The 22,874-nt window shown below is 40.7% G+C and overlaps 3 protein-coding genes across 3 annotated transcripts; 2 read left to right on the forward strand and 1 right to left on the reverse strand.

Annotated features, from left to right (window-relative positions):
• The first annotated feature begins 688 nt into the window (after window positions 1-688).
• LOC143293752 (MMS19 nucleotide excision repair protein homolog) lies at window positions 689-11,619 on the forward strand. The gene is made up of 10 exons (XM_076604966.1): window positions 689-840; window positions 1,600-1,687; window positions 2,564-2,635; window positions 3,112-3,235; window positions 3,434-3,600; window positions 5,926-6,112; window positions 7,420-7,502; window positions 8,444-8,611; window positions 9,978-10,138; window positions 10,709-11,619. The coding sequence occupies exons 4-10, from the start codon at window positions 3,226-3,228 to the stop codon at window positions 10,719-10,721; spliced, it is 789 nt and encodes a 262-aa protein (XP_076461081.1). The 5' UTR covers window positions 689-840; window positions 1,600-1,687; window positions 2,564-2,635; window positions 3,112-3,225; the 3' UTR covers window positions 10,722-11,619.
• A 114-nt stretch (window positions 11,620-11,733) lies between these two features.
• LOC143293753 (uncharacterized) lies at window positions 11,734-15,979 on the reverse strand. The gene is made up of 3 exons (XM_076604967.1): window positions 15,934-15,979; window positions 14,094-14,341; window positions 11,734-13,262 (listed from the first exon to the last, which is right to left on the reverse strand). Exons 1-3 carry the CDS (start codon window positions 15,951-15,953, stop codon window positions 12,961-12,963), a joined length of 570 nt encoding a protein of 189 aa, XP_076461082.1. The 5' UTR covers window positions 15,954-15,979; the 3' UTR covers window positions 11,734-12,960.
• An 11-nt stretch (window positions 15,980-15,990) lies between these two features.
• Window positions 15,991-20,404, forward strand: LOC143293754 (uncharacterized). Its single transcript, XM_076604968.1, has 3 exons — window positions 15,991-16,084; window positions 19,126-19,502; window positions 20,005-20,404. Exons 2-3 carry the CDS (start codon window positions 19,217-19,219, stop codon window positions 20,289-20,291), a joined length of 573 nt encoding a protein of 190 aa, XP_076461083.1. The 5' UTR covers window positions 15,991-16,084; window positions 19,126-19,216; the 3' UTR covers window positions 20,292-20,404.
• Window positions 20,405-22,874: the final 2,470 nt, after the last annotated feature.

Raw genomic sequence — 22,874 nt, forward strand, 5'->3', positions numbered from 1 at the left:
TAATTATGTTGCTTTCACCCTACCAGGCAGGTAATCATATTTTCTTGAGTACTGATTGTTTAACCGTAGCCAAATTACTTGCTTATCTCAAGCCCTCAGGTGCTGGGTTATGCACAGCAATAGAAAATCATGATTCACGTGCTGTACTGTGCACATGTAATCAGGAATGTCAGGTTTTGATCTGTTTACTGCAGTCATTCGTGAGCAGGTAGTCATGAACATCAGGCATGAGTTCATTTCTTAATTTTGGGGTAAAGCAATTGGTGAACACCACTACCAGGTACTGATCAGTTGTCTACAGTTTGATCACACCCATGATCAGTTGCCTGTAGTGTCATCACACTGATATCCGTTGAGAGGGGAGTCAGGATATACCTGGTCTCGTCAATGCAGGACACATCAGTCGATGTGTTGATGAAGGTAATCAGGGCCATTTGAGAGGAATGGGGGTGGGTGGCAGGGTAAGTTTTGTGTGTATACATGTATATGTGCACACTTTGAGTACAGTTGTTAGCGTTAATGCACCTTTCTTTTTCTCTTACTGTATACTGTCTACATATATATTTAGATAACTTTTTAAAGATTATTCAGGGTGTTTTCTTCTTCCTGTTGCAGGCAATGAAGACGTCATGGTTCCCGTCTCCAGCAGTTTATCCCAGGTCCTAGCCAGCGGCCATCTGTCCCCCTGACTTCCTAGTCACGTCACTCCTTCCCACAAGTGCTCTGCTTCCTGTGGCCTGGCTGTGCCTCTTGGCCTGATGAGAAACGTGCAGTTCATGCGTCGGTGCTGTCGCACCTTGTGGACGGCTTGCGCACTGCCGTCTTGCTGCTGGATGTACAGTTGAGTACCAAGTTCAGTGCTGGAAAGTGTCAGGATTTATGTTTTGAAGTATCAGGTTTAATACTGGGAAGTGTCAGATTGTGCATGGGGAAGTGTTCATTTTTAATAGAGGTACTGGATTGGGGAAGTGTTAGTTTTTAATAGAGGTAACTTTGGGGATTGGTACATTAAGAGTCAGGATTTTTGTAAGAAAGAGTCAGGTTTTATACAGGGAAGTGTTGGGATCAGATCTGAGAGGTGTCAGATTCTGTTTTGAGAAGTGTCAGGTTTTATGTTGGGAAGTGTCAGATTTTTTTTTGATTTTGTTTTTTTTTTTTTTTATGAAAGTGTCTGGCATTATATTTGTAAATGTTGGGTTTAGTATGTGTGGAAATGTTAGAGTGTCAGGTTTTTTTCTTTGGAAATGTCAGGATTTTTTAGAGGAATATACAAGGTTTAGTACTAGGAAGTGTCAGGTTTTATTTATGGAGGGAAATGTCAGGTAATATGCAAGAGGTGTCAGGTTTTGCGCAGGGAAGTTGCCAGATTTCATGTAGGAAAGTACAGGGTTTTATGTGAGATGTCAGGCTTAATGCTCTGGCACTTCCAGGCTTTGTGTGTTGTGAATAATAAAAGGTTGTATTTCAAATAAGAGTCAGGTTTAATCTGTGAAAATGGTCAGGTTTGATACATGAAAAGTGTCGAGGAGTTGGATCATATATAGCAAAGCTTCATCAAACTGAAAGCTAAATCTGACTTGTTCAGCTGTTATTTTACAGCACATCTCAAGACATCGTCAGCCATCTGTGTGGTCTGGTGGTGCATGGGAGTCATGGTGATGATTATAAAGGCTGGTCACCATTAAAGGTACTGTCTGCTTTTATGTCCACTTTTTAGGTCTGTGGATGTGTGCTTATTTTTGTGTCTTTTCTCATGTATAGATGTGTAAGTTATATGTAGGGGGCTCTGTGTGTGTGTGTGTGTGTGTGTTTTTGTGTGTGTGTGCGTGCGTGTGTGTGTGTGTGAATCAGATTGAGATTATTTATTTTCATCAAAGGCTCACAGACTTACTTGACTCAACTGAACTCTACTTAGCAAGCAGTTTCTTCTTGCCTAGGAAGCGAGAGAATCTGAGCGTGCTGGTTCAAATCATGGCTCAGCTGCCGATATTTTCTCCCCCTTCACTAGACCTTGAGTGGTGGTCTGGACGCTGGTCATTCGGATGAGGCGATAAACCAAGGTCCCGTGTGCAGCTTGCTTTCAGCGCACATAAAAGAACCCACGGCAACAAAAGGGTTGTTCCTGGCAAAATTCTGTAGAAAAATCCACTTCGATAGGAAAAACAAATAAAACTGCACACAGGAAAAAATACAAAAAAATGGGTGGCGCTGTAATGAAGAGCAGCCCAAATTTCACACAGAGAAATCTGTAATACAATACAATACAATACAATACAATACAATATTATGTGCTTGTGTTTATGAGCGTGCATGCACATGTACATGTGTATGTGTTTTTGTCTGTGTGTTTGCATTCACATACATCTATTTGTGCTAATGCATGTGTTATGCTCAATCAAAAATGGTATTAAATCAGTAAAGAGATAGAATGATAAAATAGAAAGAGATACATGATAACTTTGAAAGATAAAGTGGTCAGATGAGGGGTTTTCTTTATTCCAGGCGACGTTGATACATGATAACTTTGAAAGACAAAGTGGTCAGACAAGGTTGTTTGTTCCAGGCGACATCCTCATGGCAGCAGTCCAGACTGGTTCATCTGTTGTTGGCTGTCATCCCACGATGGGATGGGAAGGTGGGTACAGAATCCATTCCATTTGGGTGTGTAAGTATCCTGTTCTGTAAACATCATCTGTTTTGTATGTTTAATTGTCCTGTTCTTCAGAAATGATATGTGGTTTGTGTGCAGTTATCCTGTTTTTAAGGACTTTGTGAGTTATCTGTGCATGTGGAAAAGGGTGTGTGTGCGTGTACACATATTTGTGCATGCATGCATGCATGTGTGTGTGTGTATGTATGTCTATGTGCGTGTCTGTGACTGTGTGGGTATGAACTGATGGTGTAATCTTCATGTATTGTTAGTCCTGTTATGGCCATAAAACACGGCACTGAAATGTTTTGGGATTTTGGGGTTGTTGTTGTTTTTTTTTGGGGGGGTCTTAAACTTTTGGATTCTTAGAGCATCTGTTCCTTTCTCACTTGTCCCACCTACACTTCCCTCTCTTGGAGACATCCTTGTACTTAATTCTTTCCTTTATCGTGTTGTTTCAGAAAGAGGCCATTGCGGAGTCTGTTCTGTCACAACTGCCAGACGTGGCACTGAAAGCTGAGGATCAGCACACACACACCCAGGCCTGTCGGTGTCTGGCTTCTGTTGTCAATAAAATGCCATCAGGTATTAGGTTATATTATGTTGTATTTTCAGATCGTTGTGTGTGTATTGTGTAAATGTGTATGTGCTGATACGTATGGATTTGATATGATTCTTATGCTCCTCACGTAAGATATGTTTGTAAAATACCTCCCCCCCCACCCCCTTTACATTTGTTAAATGATGAGTATAGGTTGTAAGTAATGCCATGTTTTGTAATAGGTCCACAGCTGGAAAGCAGCATGAAGGAGTTGTGTCATCGGTTAACCTCTGACCTCCACCAGTGTGCTGACCTTGACCTCCAGGAGAGAACCTTGAACCTTCTGGCCTGGGTCACCAAGGCCATGGTCGTCAGGGGTCATAGGTTATCGGCTGAGTTGACCTCACAGGTGAATCTTCAGTCTTTTTTAGATTTTTTTTAATCATTATTATGAGCATTTACGCCTAATCTTGAAAATATGCCCTAGGCGTTTACATATAGAACATTTTCGTAAATATCAAAAAGGAGGAATTGAACACAAGATACCAAACATTAAAAATCATTCATCCCCCCCCCCCCCCTCCCCCCACACACACACCCACAACACACACAAGCACACACATGCACACAAGTCATAGCACACTATCATGAATAGTGCACAATCAAAAATACAACCAACAAATTCTGAAACTTTCAAACTCACTCATTCACTAACAGTCATTTTAGTTTATACTGGAAAGGGATGAGCTGTTGAAAGTTATTCAGGAGGGAAAAAGGTGGGTCTTCAGACTGGATCTGATTTTGAAAGATTGCATCGAAGATGAGTGACGGAGAGGCTGAGGAAGTTAATTCCAAAGAACAGGGGCTTGGTATGAAAAACTGCGTTGGCCATACACTTTGGTTCAAACAGGGGGATCCTAAGCAGGTGGTTATCAGAAGAAGAGCGGAGTTGGCGTGAGGGTATGTAAGGATGAATGAGATCAGAAAGATACTGTAGACCAGAAGCCTCAGTGGACTTGAAACAAAGAGAGACGACGTTGTAAATATTTTTTACCTGTACTGGGAGCCAGTGTAAAGCATGAAGGAGAGGAGAGACGTGATCAAATATAGAGGAATGAAAGGCAAGACGAGCAGCATGGTTGTGGACTTTCTGAAGCCTAGCAGTGAGGTAGCTGGGTGAACCGACAAGCTGGGAATTATCCAGGCGAGACAGCACAAAGACACAGAGGAGAGTTTTGGTTGTATCTTCAGTCAGGTGATGACAAATAGGTGCAGTTCTGCAAATTTCAAAGTAATACAATTTGCATATATTTGCAACATGCTGCTGATAGGAAAGAGACTGGTTGAGTATGACATCAAGATTATGGGCGGAAGAGGAAAGAGGAATGTCAGTGCCACTGAGGGAGATTAAGGATTAAGCATTCTGGAGGCTTGGTCAGCAGCAGTATATGTTTAAATTTTGAGGAAGAGGAAGGGCAGTTGTGAACTTGATTCTGGATCATGGTACAGTTTTCAATTCTTTTTTTTTCTTTCTTTCTTTCTTTCTTTCTTTCTTTCTCTACCAGATTTGATTATTTTTGCAACCTTTGAAAACAAGAATACAGCCGTCTTAAGTTGATGTGGTAGAAATGGTCTTATTCATAAACGTTCACCTATAGAAATGAGTGGACACTGGAGTCGCTTACCCATGAACGCTGGAGGAGGATATTTTTATTGAGCTTTGTACAGGAATACTTGCTTGTCATCTGGTCAGCAGATAAGGAGCTACAGAAGTGTTCTGAATCATGAAGAGTTCATCAGGTCAGAATCAGAAGGGAAAAAAAAAACTCTTTGTCACTTGTTATTGCACACACTAAATAAGGCAGAGAGAAATGGTTATGATTTAAGAAGAAACAAGTGTTACGTTACATTTGGAGAGAAGTGTTGTCTGACTCTTCAGAAGTGACAGTACTTGTTTGTTGTTTCCTTGGGTGGAAGTATTTCTGTTTTATAAGGATTTCTGCATAAGTATTTTAGTTTGTTTTTGGTTGTTGTTGTTTTTTTGTTGTTGTTGTTTTTGCCTTTATTTTTACTCTGTTTCAGTATTAAAATAAGCGCTTTTTTTTAAGCGACCCCTGAACCCCAGCAGCAAACTTTTCATTACTACAAGAATCAGTCACTCCCGCCCATGTGGTTTCTCATCAAGAGTAACAGTATTTTAATTACACATACTTAACCGTGACCCACAAGTGCAGACTCCGGCAGGGGTCTGATTCCTGTCCTGTGCAAACTACTACCCGCCTATGCGGAGAAAACGAAAGTAGCTACGGCCAATAACCTCCCGAAGTAGGTTAAACAGTATTTCTTTCTTGTGTGATAGTGTCAGCGATTTCTTATAAAGGTTGTACAACAAAAGAGTCTTTGGTTTTGTTTACATGCAGCCTGGAATGTAATAAATACTAGGGAAACAAAAATTGATGAAATATGTGGAAACTTATATAGCACCCATCCTCAGTCAGAGACAAAGCTGTAAGTGCTTTACAAACATGGGGTCATTTGCACAACAGGCTGCCTACCTTGGTAGAGCTGACTGATGGCTGCCATCGGGCGTTCTTCATTCGTTTCCTGTGTCATTCAGTCAGATTTCAGGCACGCATACATACACACTCAGACAGACTTGTAACATTTTATGTGCATGACCATTTTGTTTTATTTACCCCGCCATGTAGGCAGCCATACTCCGTTTACTTTTCAGCTGACAAGCCTTCTGTCTGAGCCCAAGTTGGGTGGCAAGGCAGCGGAAAGTTTCCAGGTGATCATGACACCGTTCCCTGACGTGTTGTGTGCCAGTGTAGGGGCCATCGTCACCCCCACCTTCCAGCAGAGGTTCCTTGTGCAGAACTTACCTTCGCTTCTGTCTGGGTTCCGTGGAACACAGAATGGTGAGTGTAGCGTATTTATTTCTATACTGGATTGTGCTGCTGTGCACAGCACAGCACAGCACAGTACCATGTTGGATGGTACCATGTGTACTGCACAGCATTGTACCATGCTGGACTGTAGCACTCCGTAAAGCACTGCATTCAATGGAAAACATTGACTGCAATATCTGTTTTTATGTTGATTTTTTCCCATGTGAATACTAACTAAAAAAGATAAGACGGTCAACTTGCGCTGTTTTTCTTTCTTTTTTTCTTTTTGCAGCTTATGTGATGTAAGCCAACATGAATGAATTATGTAACTGATAACAGTTACTCTGTTTCACACAAAAAAAAGTAGAATTTGCTCAGAAGAGGTGTTTTTGATTCGCAACTGTTCCAGTTCTCATCATCATCTCCAGTGTCACCTTAACAGTATTACAAAATCTGTCAGCCAAATGGGTATTTTCCACAGTTTGGTGGGTTGTAGTTTGAAAGTAGAAATCAGGTTAAGTCTTCAAAGTTGAGGCTTTGCTGGTGTTTTGTTTTGTTTGTTTTTTATTCACCCATTAGTCTGTCTTCCTTTTTTTTCTTCCTCCTTCTTCTTCTTATTCTTCTGCGTTCGTGGGCTGCAACTCCCACGTTCACTCACATATACGCGAGTGGGCTTTTACGTGTATGACCGTTTTCAACCCGCCATGTAGGCAGCCATACTCCGCTTTCGGGGGTGTGCATGCTGGGTATTTTCTTGTTTCCATAACCCACCGAACGCTGACATGGATTACAGGATCTTTAACGTGCGTATCTGATCTTCTACTTGCGTATACACACGAAGGAGGTTCAGGCACTAGCAGGTCTGCACATATATTGACCTGGGAGATCGGAAAAATCTCCACCCTTTACCCACCAGGCGCCGTCACCGTGATTCGAACCCAGGACCCTCAGATTGAAAGTCCAACGCTTTAACCATTCGGCTATTGCGCCCGTCATCTCCACCTTCACGCCCTTTTTTTTTTCCAGATGAAGTCTGCATGTAGTGTGTGTGCTTGCGGGTGGGTTTTCTCTGTGTGTGCATGCATGTGAGTGTCTGTGTGTAAGCATATTTCTTCTTGTTGTTTTTATTTTGATGATTCATATTTACAATCTGTATTATTTTCTTGGTTTATTTACTTCTTGTTTTTTTCTTTATATCTTCATGTGATGGTGTTTGCCTTATGTGTACTGTATATGATTGTTGTTATTATTATTGTTAGTATTAGAATAGTATTAGTATTATTATTATCATATGTGTATCAGACAGCACTTATGTCATACAGTTGTGTGTGTTTCAGAAGTGAAGGAGAACTACTTGCTGGCTGTGGCAGGCATGTTGACCCATGTGCCACAACAGGTGCTTGTCAGTGAGCTGCCACAGGTCAGTGCTTTGTTCAGTATCTCTCTCTATCTTTCACTGTTCCTTTTCCCAGTGGGTGAGCTTGTGTGTATGGATGGGTGCATGAATAAAAGTTGTGTGTGTGTGTGCGTGTGAGTGTGTGTGTGTGTGTTTTGGAGATATTGTTAGTATTCAGTCTGGCTATAGGGGGTGTGTTGTGTGAGTGTGAGTGAGTGTGTGGGTGGGTGTGTCTGTGTGTGTGTGTGTGATGGAGATACTGTAATATTCAGTCTGGCTATAGTGTGTGTGTGGGGGTGTGTGGGTGGGTGTGTCTGTGTTTGTGATGGAGATATTGTTAGTATTCAGTCTTGCTATAGTGTGTGTGTGTGTGATGGAGATGTTGTTAGTATTCAGTCTGGCTATAGTGTGTGTGTATGTGTGTGTGTGATGGAGATATTGTTGATATTCAGTCTGGTTATGGTGTGTGTGTGTGTGTGTGTGTGTGTGTGTGTGTGTGATGGAGATATTGTAAGTATTCAGTCTTTATCATAAATTTGACCAATGATGTATCTCGCCTTTTATGATCAGTCAGAATGTACAGCCATACTCTTTATTGTTACTTACAAGATGTCAAACTTTAATTCTTTCAGTGGCATTGTTAGTGGTATGGATTTTTTTTTTTTTAAGTCTTTGACCATACCTTCTTCAGCTGTTAGCCTCATTTATGGGTAAGGTCTTTTAATTTAAGTTAGATAAATTGATGGAATGGTCATCATTAGAGGTATGCCCTGGGTTTATGTGCATGAACATGACTGTACTTCTGCATAATTTTCTCTTCCATTTTGTTATTGTTGTTGTTGCTGTTATTGTTTTTCTGGTTCTGTGGGACCAGTATTTAGTTTTTTCAGCCCTGACATGACCCAGTGTGGTGGGCTGTACAAGTGTAAGCAACACTGACTGATGATTAAGTTTTGTCTCGACAGTTGATGCCGGTGCTGGCTTCCTCACTGAGGGGTTCCAACCCCAGGCTGCACATGGAGGCGCTGAAAGCACTGACCGCGGGCCTGAAACACTCCCCCCAGCTGCTCACCTCCTACCTGTCGGACATCCTCCCCGACTGCCTCTCTCTGGCCACTGATGCCGCTACCATGGTGAGGGGATGTGGAAAGTGTGAGGGTGTTCTGTGTGTATGTGTGTGTGTGTGTTGGCATGCGTTTCTGTGTGTGAGTGGATACGCGTATGTGTGTGTGTGTGCTTGGGCATGTGTGTGTGTGTCTGTGTGTGTGTGTGTGTGTGTGTGATGTTGTTGGAAGAAGTCATGTATCCTCCATCATCACACATAAAGGGGAAAACTCTTTCATGATGTTCTCAGCATTAGAATGTGATCCTTTGACTTATCATCTTTATTGTCCAGCATTCGCATATGTTTCATTTGAGCTGTTACCCTTTCAGTGCCTTCAGTGTGTTTGTTTGCATGCAGAAGTTTAACCTACCAACACTTGAGACCCAATAATCATTGTTAGCATTTAGTGGGTTAAACACATATGTACTATCCCTGAAAATAAAACGTGGCAGTTCAAATGGTTTCTTTGCTCATTCAACCTTGAGCCTAAGCATTTGTCTAGCATTGCCTGAGTGTCAAAGTCATTCCATGTTTCTACATATGTATGAACCACAAGCAAAGCACAATAACTTCTACAGCATATCTGGCTTTCTGAACACATGTCAGTTTGAAGGGGGAAAAAACTGGCCAATTTCAGTGTATTTTTTTAATTTTTACTGCATCACAATGGTAAGGAAGCCTGCCTTGCTCCTCGGGGTTGAATGGGTTAAGGAATGGGTGTAGGTGCAAAAAGCCCACCAGTGTATCTTAAAAATGCAGTCCTAGACTTGGAAGCGAAAATTCAAGTAGATAAGCCTGTCTCTGAAAACGAAATGTGGCAATCCTAAATGGTGACACAATAAATTGGTGTACATGTAGAAGCCCACCAATAGAGACCAGCCTATCTGGAAGTAAGCAACCCATGACTGCAGAAACAAAGAAAAATTTTAATAAGGATTAAAAAGCTGACACAATAAACTGGTGTACATGTAGAAGCCCACCAGTAGAAACCAGCTTATCTGAAAGTAAGTGACCCATGACTGCAGAAACAAGGAAAATTTCTAATAAGGATTATATATATATATATAGAGAGAGAGAGAGATATAGATATATATATATAGATATATATATATATATATAAGGATTAAAACAAATGTAAAAAGTTTTGTGTTTTTTTTAAGTAGGTAAGCCCGTTTTTGAAAATGGGATGTGGCGTTCCCAAATGGTGACACAATAAGTTGTACATGTTAGAAGCCTACCAGTAGATACCAGCAAGTAGCGATCCATAACTGCAAAACAAGGAAATTTTTAATAAGGATTAAATAAAAATAGCTAGAAACAAATGTATGTAAAAAAAAAAATATGTATAATAAAAATATGACACCACATAACATCCACTGCGTGCTGTGTGGCAGAGTGTGCGGATCGTGGCGGTGCAGTGTGTGGGGGAGATGGTTCACCTCCCGGCTGCTGCACTGCAGCCACACAAGGCTGCCGTCGTCAAGTCCCTCAAGACCGCCATCGACGACCCCAAACGGCTGGTTCGCAAGGAGGCTGTCACGGCTCGCACTGCATGGTGAGGGAGTGGTGGTGTTTTTTTTTCTACATTTTTTCTTCCTTCTCTCTGTATGTGTGTATGTCTGTAAGTGAGTGTGTGTGTGTGTTGCAAAAAAAAAAAAAAAAAAATTATATTCTCCTTTGTTCTGTTTTGGGTTTTTTTTTTGGTTTTCATTTTGTTTGTTCTTTTAGTTTGTTGGTTTAGTTTGCTTTTTCAACAGATAAAAAAAGCGACACAGACTTACTAGAGACAGTATATGTATGTGTATAGAGATGTGTGTGTGTGTGTGTCCATCTGTCTGTCTGTGTATGTGTATGTACTGACTGTTAACAACAAATTCAAAATGGGAAGGAAGAAAACTTCTCTTAGCAGTATATATAAGCTGCAAGATGGGATGTGGCACTTTCTCAGGTGTGTTAATCATTACATGTAAATTTTACTTTAATAAGGGAGAGCAATTATTTGCACAGGTAAGAAATCATACTGTGTTGCGAAACGTTTTTGTTGTTTTTTTTAACAGTGTTCTTATTTTTTTTCTTTAAATCCGATTATTGTGCTCAATATTACACAAGATTGTTTTGTTTACAGGTATCTGCTATGATCATCCATAAATGTTCATGGATTCTTCACGAAGTCGAAAGCAGAGACAGATGTGTTCAATCTATTCGGTCAGAATGGGAGCATATGGCACTGTGAATTACAATCAGTATTGTTCTTCACAAACTGCTGTGTACTTTTTACCAAGTTTTCAGAGTTGTTGTGAGGAGTAATATTTGTTAAGATCATACCTGTGTATAATGACATCCTGATTCTTTTCCAAGTATTGTCTGGAAAGATTTTAGGTCATCAGAAAACTGGTTAAGCTGGTTATGTGGCTAAAGTACTGTTTTTGCTAAGAGCGGGCCAGACTAAGAGGGGCGTCTTTTCACTGTTAGCCGCGCGAAATTTGGCCAAACAGAGCAAACCATAGGCCTAGTTTGCATCAGTTTGACATGGTAAGTATATGTAAACACCAAACATGGAGTATAATACAAACTCCTCCTTTTGGGAGGTTTCTATGTATTTTCACTTTTCACTATCATGTTAATTAGCAGATAGTTAAAATATGGTGTGTGTTGTTGTTGTTGTTTTTTGATAGGATCATTCTCACCCCTCATATTTTCAGCTGATTCTGGTATCATGATATGCTGCATACAGTAATTGTTTGTAGCATTACACTACAGCAGTTTTGTTTGTACCTATATAGCAACTCACTATAGCATACTTCTTTTTGGCATTGTCTAGTAATGTCACATTTGTGCTGCCACATGAACACAAGGGATAGGCATTATAGAAGAAAATATGTAAGGGTGTATGTGTAAAAAATGTGTATTGAATAATCCTGTGTACAGAATCCTGAGATCAGATAATGAATTGTGACTGTACAAGAATAAGTGTTTGTGATAATGATGGGATGATTGAATCTATATACTCTCATCCAAATAAAACTGACCATTATATTGCATTTGTGTCACAGGTTTTAATTGACCGTAGTTCTGTGAAAGAAAAACACAAAATAATAAAACAACTATAGACATGAGAAAAGATAGTAAAAAAAAAAAAAAAGAAAATATGGACCACTGCAAACAAGGTATGATGTCGAAACAAAGGAGTAATCTCACAAGCATTTTATCAGTTTTCTGCTTCGTGTGTCAATAAGCAATAAGCTTCTTTTTTTTTTAAAAAGTTGTAAATATAATCTTTATTTGCTGCACACACACACACACACACACACACACATGTATGCATGCAATCAATAAGCTTCTTTTATAAAAAAAAAATTTATAAATATTATCTTTATTTGCTGCACACACACACACACAGACATATATATATATGCATGCACACACGCACTCACACATATGCATGCTATAAAGCTTTTCCTTTCATTATTCATATATTAATATGTTCTGGTCTGGTTGCACTCAAATCATTCTGTACAAGTATCACAGTTGCTTGAATTTTTAAAAGAAAAGGAAAAGAACACACACAAAAGATAGCAAGCATTTTTTCAAACATAAGTCAGTGGGATGTCAGGACAGTTAAAATTCTTGGGTGGATAACACAAGTTTTGTCTTTAGGCATAATGGGCATTTAGCCTAAGAAAATGAGATCAACATAACTTAATCAACTTTACTTCTGACATTTGAATTACCAAAATATGAAACATTAAAGCATCAGCTGTAGACTTGCTTGCCACTGCCAACTATGCATTTCATTTTTACAAAATTACATTGTTCCTTAAGCTTTTTGAAAAAAAAACACACAAAGATTGATGTGTTAGTCTGTTTAATTTTTCAAGTCTGACAGTTGAATTTTTCTTGCATAAACAGAAAATTGTTAGAATGTTTTTCAAATGACTGTATCATAAAGACTTTTTCATCTGTGATTGTCTCATCAAGCATGTATAGATATATTGGTTTTTGTTGTTGCTGTAAATTTCAAACAGCCAAACCACCATGCTGTCTTCCTATTGTTAAGCTGGCAGTGGTACTCAGTGTCCAAAGCTTATTTGTTTCGAAAGAAAAGATGATGAATCATGTTTGAATCACACTTTCCATCTCCGTTAAACAAATAAGCTAGGGTCCTGAATACAGAAGCAAAGTGTTCAGCAGTGAACCATGATGAAATTTTTCATTCATGTCAGAGATATGGTGCGCAAAGACTTTCTTTTTTCCTTTTTTCTTTTTCTTTGTAGTTATCACAGCACCACATGTGGTAAAAAGGCCAATGTAACATACACAAAATGGATGTACACAGAAATCTTCACATCACAGCACAACACTCCATGGGGTCAGAGCTCAGGGCTGGTCAAATCCCCAGCGGCTGTTGTAGGCGAAGGTTGGAACATGGCCTGCATCAATCCGCGTGGTGATTGGCAGCTCTCGGTGGCGACGCTCCCGCTCGTTCTCGATGCGCTCATGGTAGTAGCCATAGTATTCCCCACGACCTCTACGTACTGGTGGGGTCCAGGCGTCGGATTTGGGCCAGGGCTGCAAGAAGAGCTCTCTGCCGGGCATGGATGGCAGAGCGCGCGTGTAGCCGTTGAGCTTCAGCTCCGGCACATTGCAGGGTCTGATGCCTACGCGCGGGAAGTAGTAACCTGCAGTGCAACACAACATGCATTATTTATGTGGTTTTAATTTTAGAGGAGCAGCAACAACAGCAGCAGTATTTGTAGCAGCAGTATTGAAATCTTTCTCTTTTTTTAACTTCTGCTTCAATATTTCAATGCTGAAGTTACCAAACAAATACATAGCAGTGATCAACATTACAAAACAGTGAAACAGATCACCACATTTTCTTATTTCTTCTTTTTTCTCCTTGCTGAAAAAGAACATTCAAACATTTCATCACATTGCAAATACACATAACACACTGTGGTTATTTTGCAATAATTCTACAGAAATTGAGTTATGATTCAAAGACGGGAAAAAACATAATAAACAGTTAATATCATAACTGTTCAATATTATAAGCAATGGTTATACAACATGCTGCAAGGATTGTATGAAAATCATTAGCCATGATTGTTTATCCCTCTTCCCAGCCCACACGCAAGCACACCTTAATGCCTGTGTTTTGATAAGTTCTGAGCAAATGGGAAAACACTGCCGTTAGTGTCAACACTTTGGGCGCAAAATATTGTGTTAAATTTCAGTTTCAAGGAGGTGCCAAAACCTATGGATAGATCCATACATTCGCTATTCATCTGCTTTAAAAAGAAAAAGAGCAGATTCCTCTTCTTCACTTAAACCCAGGCTTTGAGTGCCTGTGCTAGGTTTGTGTAAAACATTTTTTGAATAATAATAACAAAATTTAAAATGTACTAAAGGTTGGGCTACAGAACCCAAAATATAACGAGAAAAACCCCTTAAAATGCTAACACACACAAAAAGTGTATAAAAAAAGAAAACAAACATATTCAATTTACCTGACGGCTGATCACGGTTCCTCATAAATTTCACCCAGCTGTCTTCTGATTGGAGGTCCTTAGCATCTCTTCTGGTCTCCGGAGGCAGAGAGCGGAAGTCTTGATATTTGATCCAGGAGCGTTCTGACGGGACATAATAGGCACACCCTCCCCACAAGTAGGACTTGCCATCGCCAGAGAAGTAGTTGTTGCTGGGTGTTGAATAGCGGGGAGCAGGCAGCTCCGGCTTGATGTTGTAAGAAGAGGAACTGCAGTGGGACAAAAATGTGTTTTCAATCATATGTAGTGCAGAAAAAAAACATAAGGTTTGTCTTTTGTGTCCATCTAGAAAGCACAATGACGGAGAGTCAAACTTCTATATAGGGCACAACAGTTGTCGTCCCTAATTGTCTTCTACCACCATTATATGAAAGAACTGTTTGACAAGATGTTGATAACCTTCAGAAAACACAAATCTAATCAAAGAGTCTAAAACAAGCCTTTCATAGCACAAGAATGCCTACTAGTCCATTAAATTTTAAAAGTAAAATCTCATTGAGATAAAATCAGTAGCTATACCCATGGAACCGCCAGAAATAAAATCCATAGTCTAAACATCCGTAGAATGACCTTGACAGTAGCATACAAACACTGCAAAACATAGATCACAAGACTCCATGGAAAAACATCAAGATTATGGCCATGAAAATCAGTTCACCCAAGGAGCACTAGCAACAAAGGCAAAATCATACACACACACACACACCTCAGTAACTTTAACTGCAATAATCCAGTCAAAACAGAAAACAATCAGAATGCAATCCCTGCATACGTGGTGGGGACTCGCATCACTGCACTAAATATCAGGCATGAGAGCATACACAGTATGAATGCAAACTGCAAATCCAACTTTTGGCATTCTTTACATACATATATTCAAGTAGGCATTGCAATACACAATCTATATTTAGGACTCACTCAAATATGCATGCTTACTAAGGCATATTAATACATCTTAAAATTGTGAATATGCAAGCAACATGAAAGCGCATGCACACACACACACACACACATGTACGTTCATACAAACATAGGCATCTTCCTTCACAAACTGATGACCTTTTACACTCACCCTCCCTCTAAAACTCACACACATGCATAGATATACATACAAATATAAATTTTGAAGGCCTTAACATCTGATCAAGAGCTGTTTGTGAACTAAGGAGCATGACCAGCTGAATTAATCTTTATGTGATTTGAGAATAAGATTGAACACTGAATGACGCTATTTTAGTATTTAATGTGGCACCAAAAGATGTGTCAAAGGCACAGTGATGTGACACAAAAAATGGCCAACTGCCTCGCCTTAATGCAAATTGTACATAAATTACCTGCACAGTGTTTTGCAAGGAAACATGAAATATGCAAAGTAATACTGTAGTAACATCTATCTAGAGTCAATAATAGGACAAATGATAAAATGAGGTGGTCAAGAATGGAAATTATGTGACAAAAATATTGTACAATTCGCAAACAAAAAATGATTTTAAAAAAATAATAAATACATTATTTAAATTTGTAACTCCTTTTTTTCTTCTTCTTCTTTTTTTTAAAACCAAATATCCGTCTTCGCTTCATTTGGTTGTCGTGTTCTTTCAAACGAAGACATTTAAAACAACTGAATTATGTACCCTTGATACACATCTGAACACAAAATAGCAACATTTTTACTGCATGAAGTAACTGGTACAAATTTATATTCGATGAAACATTCAAATCAAATAAATCAAGACTCAACTCCTATGCCAGTGGTTATTTCAAAGTCGTGAGTATAAAGTATTCAAAAATTAAAGCTCACCGTGTTGTTGCTGCCTGCATCGTTTTCCTGTAGAGGTCGCTGCCGTCTGCAGTTGCTAGGCGACAGGTAAACTAGGTAGCTGACAGGAAGTTGCTGTCTGCTTGGTGAAAAGCACAGTGCCATTTGAAGAAGGAGCGCTGCGCGGACAGTGGTAAGTCAGTGGTGTTCTATTTATTTGTATTTCTCTTATAAAAAAAACATAAACAAGCAATCACACACACACATTCACACACAGAGACGCACGCACGGCGCACTCATGCACACATGGGCACACACGCACGCACACACACACACACGCGCGCGCGCGCGCGCACGCACGCACACTCTCACAGAGAGAGAGAGAGAGAGAGGACGAAAAAGTTTAAGATGTATGAAAATATATGACTGTCTGTCGGTCGTATGTCACTCTGTGTGTGTGTGTGTGTCTGCCTGTCTGTCTGTCAGTCTGTCTGTCTGTCTGTATGTATGTATGTATGTATGTGTGTGTGTGTGTGTATATATATATATATATATATATATATATATATATATATCTGCACAGAACAGGAAGATAACAGAATACTGTATAAGCCTTATATAAATGTTTTATGAATTAAATGGCAAGGGAAAGGGAAAAAAGTCTTGGTTGCCTAACGGAGATTCGTCTTTGTTTGGCCATAATCACATTCATACTGGTAACAGGTGTATAACACTTTCTGTTACGCACTCGATTCAAAACCTTATCTGTTGCTAGATGTTGCTAGTCATTTGAAACGTTTAACGGTGATACTCATGATATTAGGAACGTCAGATTTGACAATGCATCATTTCAGATACAGAACAGCTGATTTGGTCTGTCCTTTGTGTACCGAATGAGGTACTTTGTTACCCAGCACTAAGACATATAAGTCACATATTTATCTAATTGGGGGGAAACACTTAAATACTACAAGTATCCCTCCCTGTTTAATAAGTAAGCCCGTGAATGTCGTCAAGCAATACTATTGTTTTTGCATATGTACAGTATTCAAACAGTATAAAACTGCTACTTCGTGAAATGTTTTACAGTTTACATCAATGCTTGTTGGCTTACATTGTTTCATTGAGTTGTTCATGAAAACCCCTTCTTATTGTATTTATCCGTTTGTCACCCTAAACAGGTTCACCCTTCTAATTAACCGCTAACACAATCATATCACGTAAACTCAGTCGGTAAGGGCTAATCCACCTTTCTGGCACTCTCTCTCTCTCTCTCTCTCTCTCTCTCTCTCTCTCTCTCTCTCTCTCTCTCTCTCTCTCTCTCTCTCTCTCTCTCTCTCGTTCTGTGTGTGTCTGTGTGTGTGTGTGTGTGTGTGTGTGTGTGTGTGTGTGTGTGTGTGACTCTATCTCTGAGTCTCTGTCTGTCTGTCTGTCTGTCTGTCTCGACGGGCGCAATAGCAGAGTGGTTAAAACGTTGGATTTTCAATCTGAGGGTCCCGGGTTCGAATCTCGGTAACGGCGCCTGGTGGGTGAAGGGTGAGATTTTTCCGATCCCCCGGGTCAACATATGTGCAGACCTGCTAGTGCCTGAACCCCCTTCGTGTGTATGCGCAAGCAGAATATCAAATACGCACGTTAAAGATCCTGTAATCCATGTCAGCGTTCGGTGGGTTATGGAAACGAGAACAGACCCAGCATGCACATCCCCGAAAACGGAGTATGGCTGCCTACATGGCGGGCTAAAAACGGCCATGCACGTGAAAGCCCGCTCGTGTACATGTATACGGGTGAACATAGGAGTTGCAGCCCACGAACGAAGAAGAAGAAATAGTCTGTCTGTCTGTCTGTCCGTCTGTCTGTCTGTCTGTCTGTCTGTGTGTCTGTCTGTCTGTCTGTCTCTCTCTCTCTCTCTCTCTCTCTCTCTCTCTCTCTCTCTCTCTCAATTACGCAGACCTCTTTCTCTCTCTGTCTCTGTCTCTGTCTCTCTCTCTCTCTCTCTCTCTCTCTCTCTCTCTCTCTCTCTCTCTCTCTCTCTATCTATCTATCTATCTATCTATCTATCTATCTATCTCGCTGTCTGTGTGTGTGTGTGTGTGTGACTCTGAATTCTCTCTCTCTCGCTGTGTGTGTGTGTGTGTGTGTGTGTGTGTGTGTGTGTGTGTGTGTGATTCTATCTCCGAGTCTCTGTCTGTCTGTCTGTCTGTCTATCTGCCTGTCTGTCTCTCTCCCTATCTGTCTGTCTCTCCCTCTCTCAATTACACAGGCCTCTCTCTCTCGCGCGCTATATCACACACACACACACACACACACACACACACACACACACACACACACACACACACACACACACACACACACACACACACACACACACACACACAAACAAACAAACAAATGAAGTCTCCTTCCCCCAAACAAATGAATGTCATTACATTCAGTTACATGGGTGGTTTAAGAACATGATTAAAACATGTGCTACCAATGTCCTTATCTTTTGTTGAAAAATCGTATTTCCAGGATAAATAGATGAACATAATGAAAATCACTGTATATTCCCTACTAGGCAGGAAGACAGACAGACAGGCAGACAGATAGATAGACAGATAGATAGATAGACAGAAAGGTAGATAGATAGGCGGGGGTAGCTGGTGCCTGACCTACACGTTCAGCGCGCTGGTCAGATCTTGAGATCCGAACAAATGCAGAAAAGATTATAAATAAATAAATAAAGTAAACCAAATAAACTCAAAAGTGAAAAATAACTGAAATAGAAGTGAAAAGATACACAAAATGCCATTTGACTTCGTCAAGCAGCGCCTTATGGAGAGTTATGCTAGTGGCGGAACCCCTTACCCCTCCTCACCCACCCACTCCCAAAAAATCTCGACACCATTCATGTGCCAGTACACACATGTAGAGATCAAATCCGGCACGTCAAAGATCCCAGGTGTATCCATGTCAAAGTTTGATGGTGTTTTTTTTTTTTTTGTTTTTTTTTTTTTTTTGTTTTTTTGGTTTTTGTTGTTTTTTGTTTGTTTGTTTGTTTGTTGTTGTTTTTTTGGGAGGGGGTGGGGGGAGGGGGGCTTGTTTTGTTTTGTTTTTGTTTTTTGTTGTTGTTGTTTTTTCAGGGGGGGGGGGGGGGGGTTGAAAACACGTCTATAAATACTGCAGCCAGGCACCAACCACGACGATAAATAATCAGTTAGGTGGGTGGGTGTTTGTTTGTTATGACAGAAAGAAGAGGAGAAAGAAGAACCACCACCACCACCCACTGGCACTTATCCACCCGCCCGGCCGCCCACCACCACCACACCTACCCACCACCATGTCCGGCCCGAGGTACGGGTCTCGCTACGGGACCAGCAAAGGGGTGTTCCTCAATCGACGGGGCTACTTCAACCACGTGCCCGTGCACAACTACCTGAGCGGCGACGGCAAGTCGCACGTGTACATGGGACCCGGCTACTACGTGCCGTCCGAGCGCGCCTGGCTGACCTTCGCCGAGTACAGGTCGTTGCCCAGGGAGACCCGGAGGGACGCCATCCTGATGGAGTCCGAGGACCAGTGGAGGGAGTTCCAGCTGAAGAGGGACAAGGTCCATCAGCCCAGCGGTGAGAGAGATGGGGGACTGTTTGGGGGCGTGGGGGGATGGATGGGAGAGAGAGAGAGAGGGCGGGGTTGTGGTTTGATATCTGAGGGAATTGGCGGGGTGGGCCTGGGGTGTGTGGGGAGGGGGGGGGGGTTGTGGTGTAGGGAGGTGGAGAAGGAGAAAGGTTGGTGTAGCGGGGTCAGGTGTGAGGTTGGGAGGGTATGTGTGTTGTGTTGGGTGTTGTATTTGTGTGTGTGTGTGTGTGTGTGTGTGTGTGTGTGTGTGTGTGTGTGTGTGTGTCTGTCAGCGGTGTGTGTTGTATTGTGTTACTGAGTGTGTGTGTAGTGTTCGTACGTGTGTGTGTGTGTGTGTGTGTGTGTGTGTGTTTTCTCTCTGTCGCTCTCCTTCCCTCGCCATCCCCCTCTCTTCCCCCGTCTCTCTCACTCACTCACTCACTAAATAGTCAACATAAAAGAATCATAATTATGATACATCATTAAACCTGGACGTGACTCTGTGGCCAGGCATCTCTCTCTCCGGGCAGCCAGACCTGTACCGACGGAACCCTTTGCCCCAGCTGGTGCCCTTCAGGACCAAGGCCTGGATCCGAAAGTGGGACGGTCCCGGGTACTTCTACCCGCCCTCCGACACCTGGGTGCACGAGCAGTTCGGGCCGGGTGTCCCGCGCGACTCCTACCGCTTCCACAACGAGGAGGACTGGATCAAGTTCAAGTACATGTCGGAGACCCCGACCCTCAACACCCTCCGGTCACACAGAACCAGCGTGCCTTTGCCTCCCACTAAGATGTGATTTTTTTTCCTCGTGAATTTCTCTCTCTCTCTCTCTCTCTCTCTCAAAAAGCTGATGAATATGCCTCTATCCCTCTCCCATGAAACTGCCCCCACACCTTTAAAAAAAACAAACCCCTCATTTTTGTCATGTCATCTTTTTATATGTCTTTTAACATTTGACTCTCCTCTTTCCCCCCTCTTTTCTCTTTGTCTTTCTGTCTGTCTCTTTCTCTCTCTCTTCCCCGGTCTCTCTCTCCCTCTCTCACCCTCTCTACTCTGTCTCCCTCCCCCCTCCTCCCCCCTTTAGGTTTTTTAAAAATTTATTATTGTTTTTTTTTTTTGTGTGTGTTTGTTTTGTTTTTTAATATCCTGGCTGGGTGGGGGGAAAAAAGCAATCTTCTCATTGTGGTTTTCTCAATACCCTGGAAAAATTTTTTTTCTTTCGTTCGTTCTCTCGCTCTCTCTATCTCTTCTGGTCTCTTTCTCTCTCTCTCTGCTCTGATTGTTTTTTCTCTCTCGCTTCTCTTTTCTCAATGTGTCTGTCAACCTTCCTCTTTCTCTCAGTAGGAGGCCTGCTGTTGTTGATGACGTTATTTCAAAATCTTTTGGATTGTCTTTCCGCACGGGAATTGAATATTGCGGTTTCTGTGATATTTTGACATTCTTTTGATTTTTCAACGAGTTGGGTTGTTTTTTTGTTGTTGTTGTTGTTGTTTTCCAATGCACAACAATTTCGTTTCGGAAGTTGTGTTCCGAGTTAAAATTTTCAGTATTTGTTCCCAAAGCGAGAGTCATACCTCCTCCTCCCCACACACCCCTCTCCATTTTCTGTTTTTTCTTCTTCTTTTTTAAAATACTTTTTTTTTTATCAGCATTAACTGCGTTGTGCAGGGCTTACGACTGACTTGCAAGTTGTGTTGTGAGTTAAAAAAAAAAAATTAGTATTGGTTCCCAAAGCGACAGTCATATCCCCCCCTCCCCCCATTTTTTTTCTGTAACCCCCCCCCCCCCTCCCAAAATCAGCATTAACTGCTTTGTGCAGTGCATACGATTGATTTTAGTTGTGTGCCAATTTTTTTCATCTTCTTTGTGTGTGTTTGTATTTGAGTCGATTTCAGATATGTCCATGTTTATACCGCTCACTTTTAGATTTTTTTTTTTCCTTTCTGGTATTGGAATGCTTCTAGTAATAATGTTTCCGAAATATATGCGAGAATATTTATTATCAAACGTTTGTTATGTTAAAGTATACGATCATGAAAAGAGATTCGTTATTGAACTTTCTGAGACATATGTGATAATATATTTTGACGTAACGTCAATCAAAAATATACGCTTATTAACAAAGATTCATTTATGGAAGTTTGTTTGCAAGACACATGTGTTTACTGTCCCAGTGATGTCACTCTGTGGGGTGCTACACATTTGTGATTTGATTTCAGTTCTCTGCTTATGAGAAATTTATGAGCACTTTAAAACAGTCCTGTGATTTATTTTATTTTATTTTTTGTGACTTGTTTTGGATTTTGAATATCAAAACCACAATCTATGCATCACCAGCTTGTTTTTCAGAGAGAGAGAGAGAGAGAGTGAGAGAGACGCAACTACAGAAAGACAGAACGGGAGAGAAAAAAAAAGAGACTCTGTGTGTGTGTGTGTGTGTGTGTTCATTTGTTCTTTAGTTTAATGTTTCCATCATAATGGATAATAGATTAAATGTGTATGTGTGTGCGCCTACAGGCTTACATGTGTTGTCGTACTGAAACAAGGTCGAAACTGATTAGAAAATAACTGTTGTCTCTGGGTGGAGAGAGAGGGAGACTAAGATCATATTTTGCACAAAATAACTTCTAGGCTTAGTAAGGTTAGATACTGAATAAACCAGAAATACATCTTTTTCAGTATGGAACATAGTTATGCTTAGGAAAGGAAGCTGAGTGTTTTGTTTTATGTTTAATATTCATTCAATGTTTGGAATAGAAAAAACAACAACCATGATTAATAAACTCTCTCTCTCTCTTATAAATGCGTAAACAAATCTGCTCTTCCCCTTCCTGCCTCTGTGACTACCTTCACCACTATTTCCCATTTCACTCTCTACAATCAGCTTCAAATCCACTCAGTTTCCATATTCCCAGACTGAAGTAGCCCACGATCGACCATCACTCTTTCTCTGGACCTTATACTTGGAATGAGCTAACTCTTTCCCTTCGTCAACTCCTGCCCTAAAAATTGACCTCTTTCCAATTGCTGTCAGGACCAGATGGATATTTTCCTTTATCGTTTTATTCATTTAATTCTTAAAGACTGCCACTTGCTGTTGTACGCAGACATGAAATGGGCCAAAAGGAAATAATACACAAACTGCATAATTTTGCACAATCATCACTGATAGAAAGATAGTAAAAAAAAAGATTTTGTTTTAAAAAAACCAAAACGATTTTGGCAGAGATTAAGGAGAGATGAACTCGGTAATCACATAATACAAAATTGCATAATTCTTCACAATAATTATTAACAGAGAGAGTCAAGATTTTTGCAGAGGTTTAAAAGTGGGTTGTATTATCTGCAGGCTGAATATAATCATGAGTGTGTGCATGCA

This window comes from Babylonia areolata, chromosome 19, assembly GCF_041734735.1.
Source record: "Babylonia areolata isolate BAREFJ2019XMU chromosome 19, ASM4173473v1, whole genome shotgun sequence".
In the NCBI taxonomy this organism is placed as follows: domain Eukaryota; kingdom Metazoa; phylum Mollusca; class Gastropoda; order Neogastropoda; family Buccinidae; genus Babylonia; species Babylonia areolata.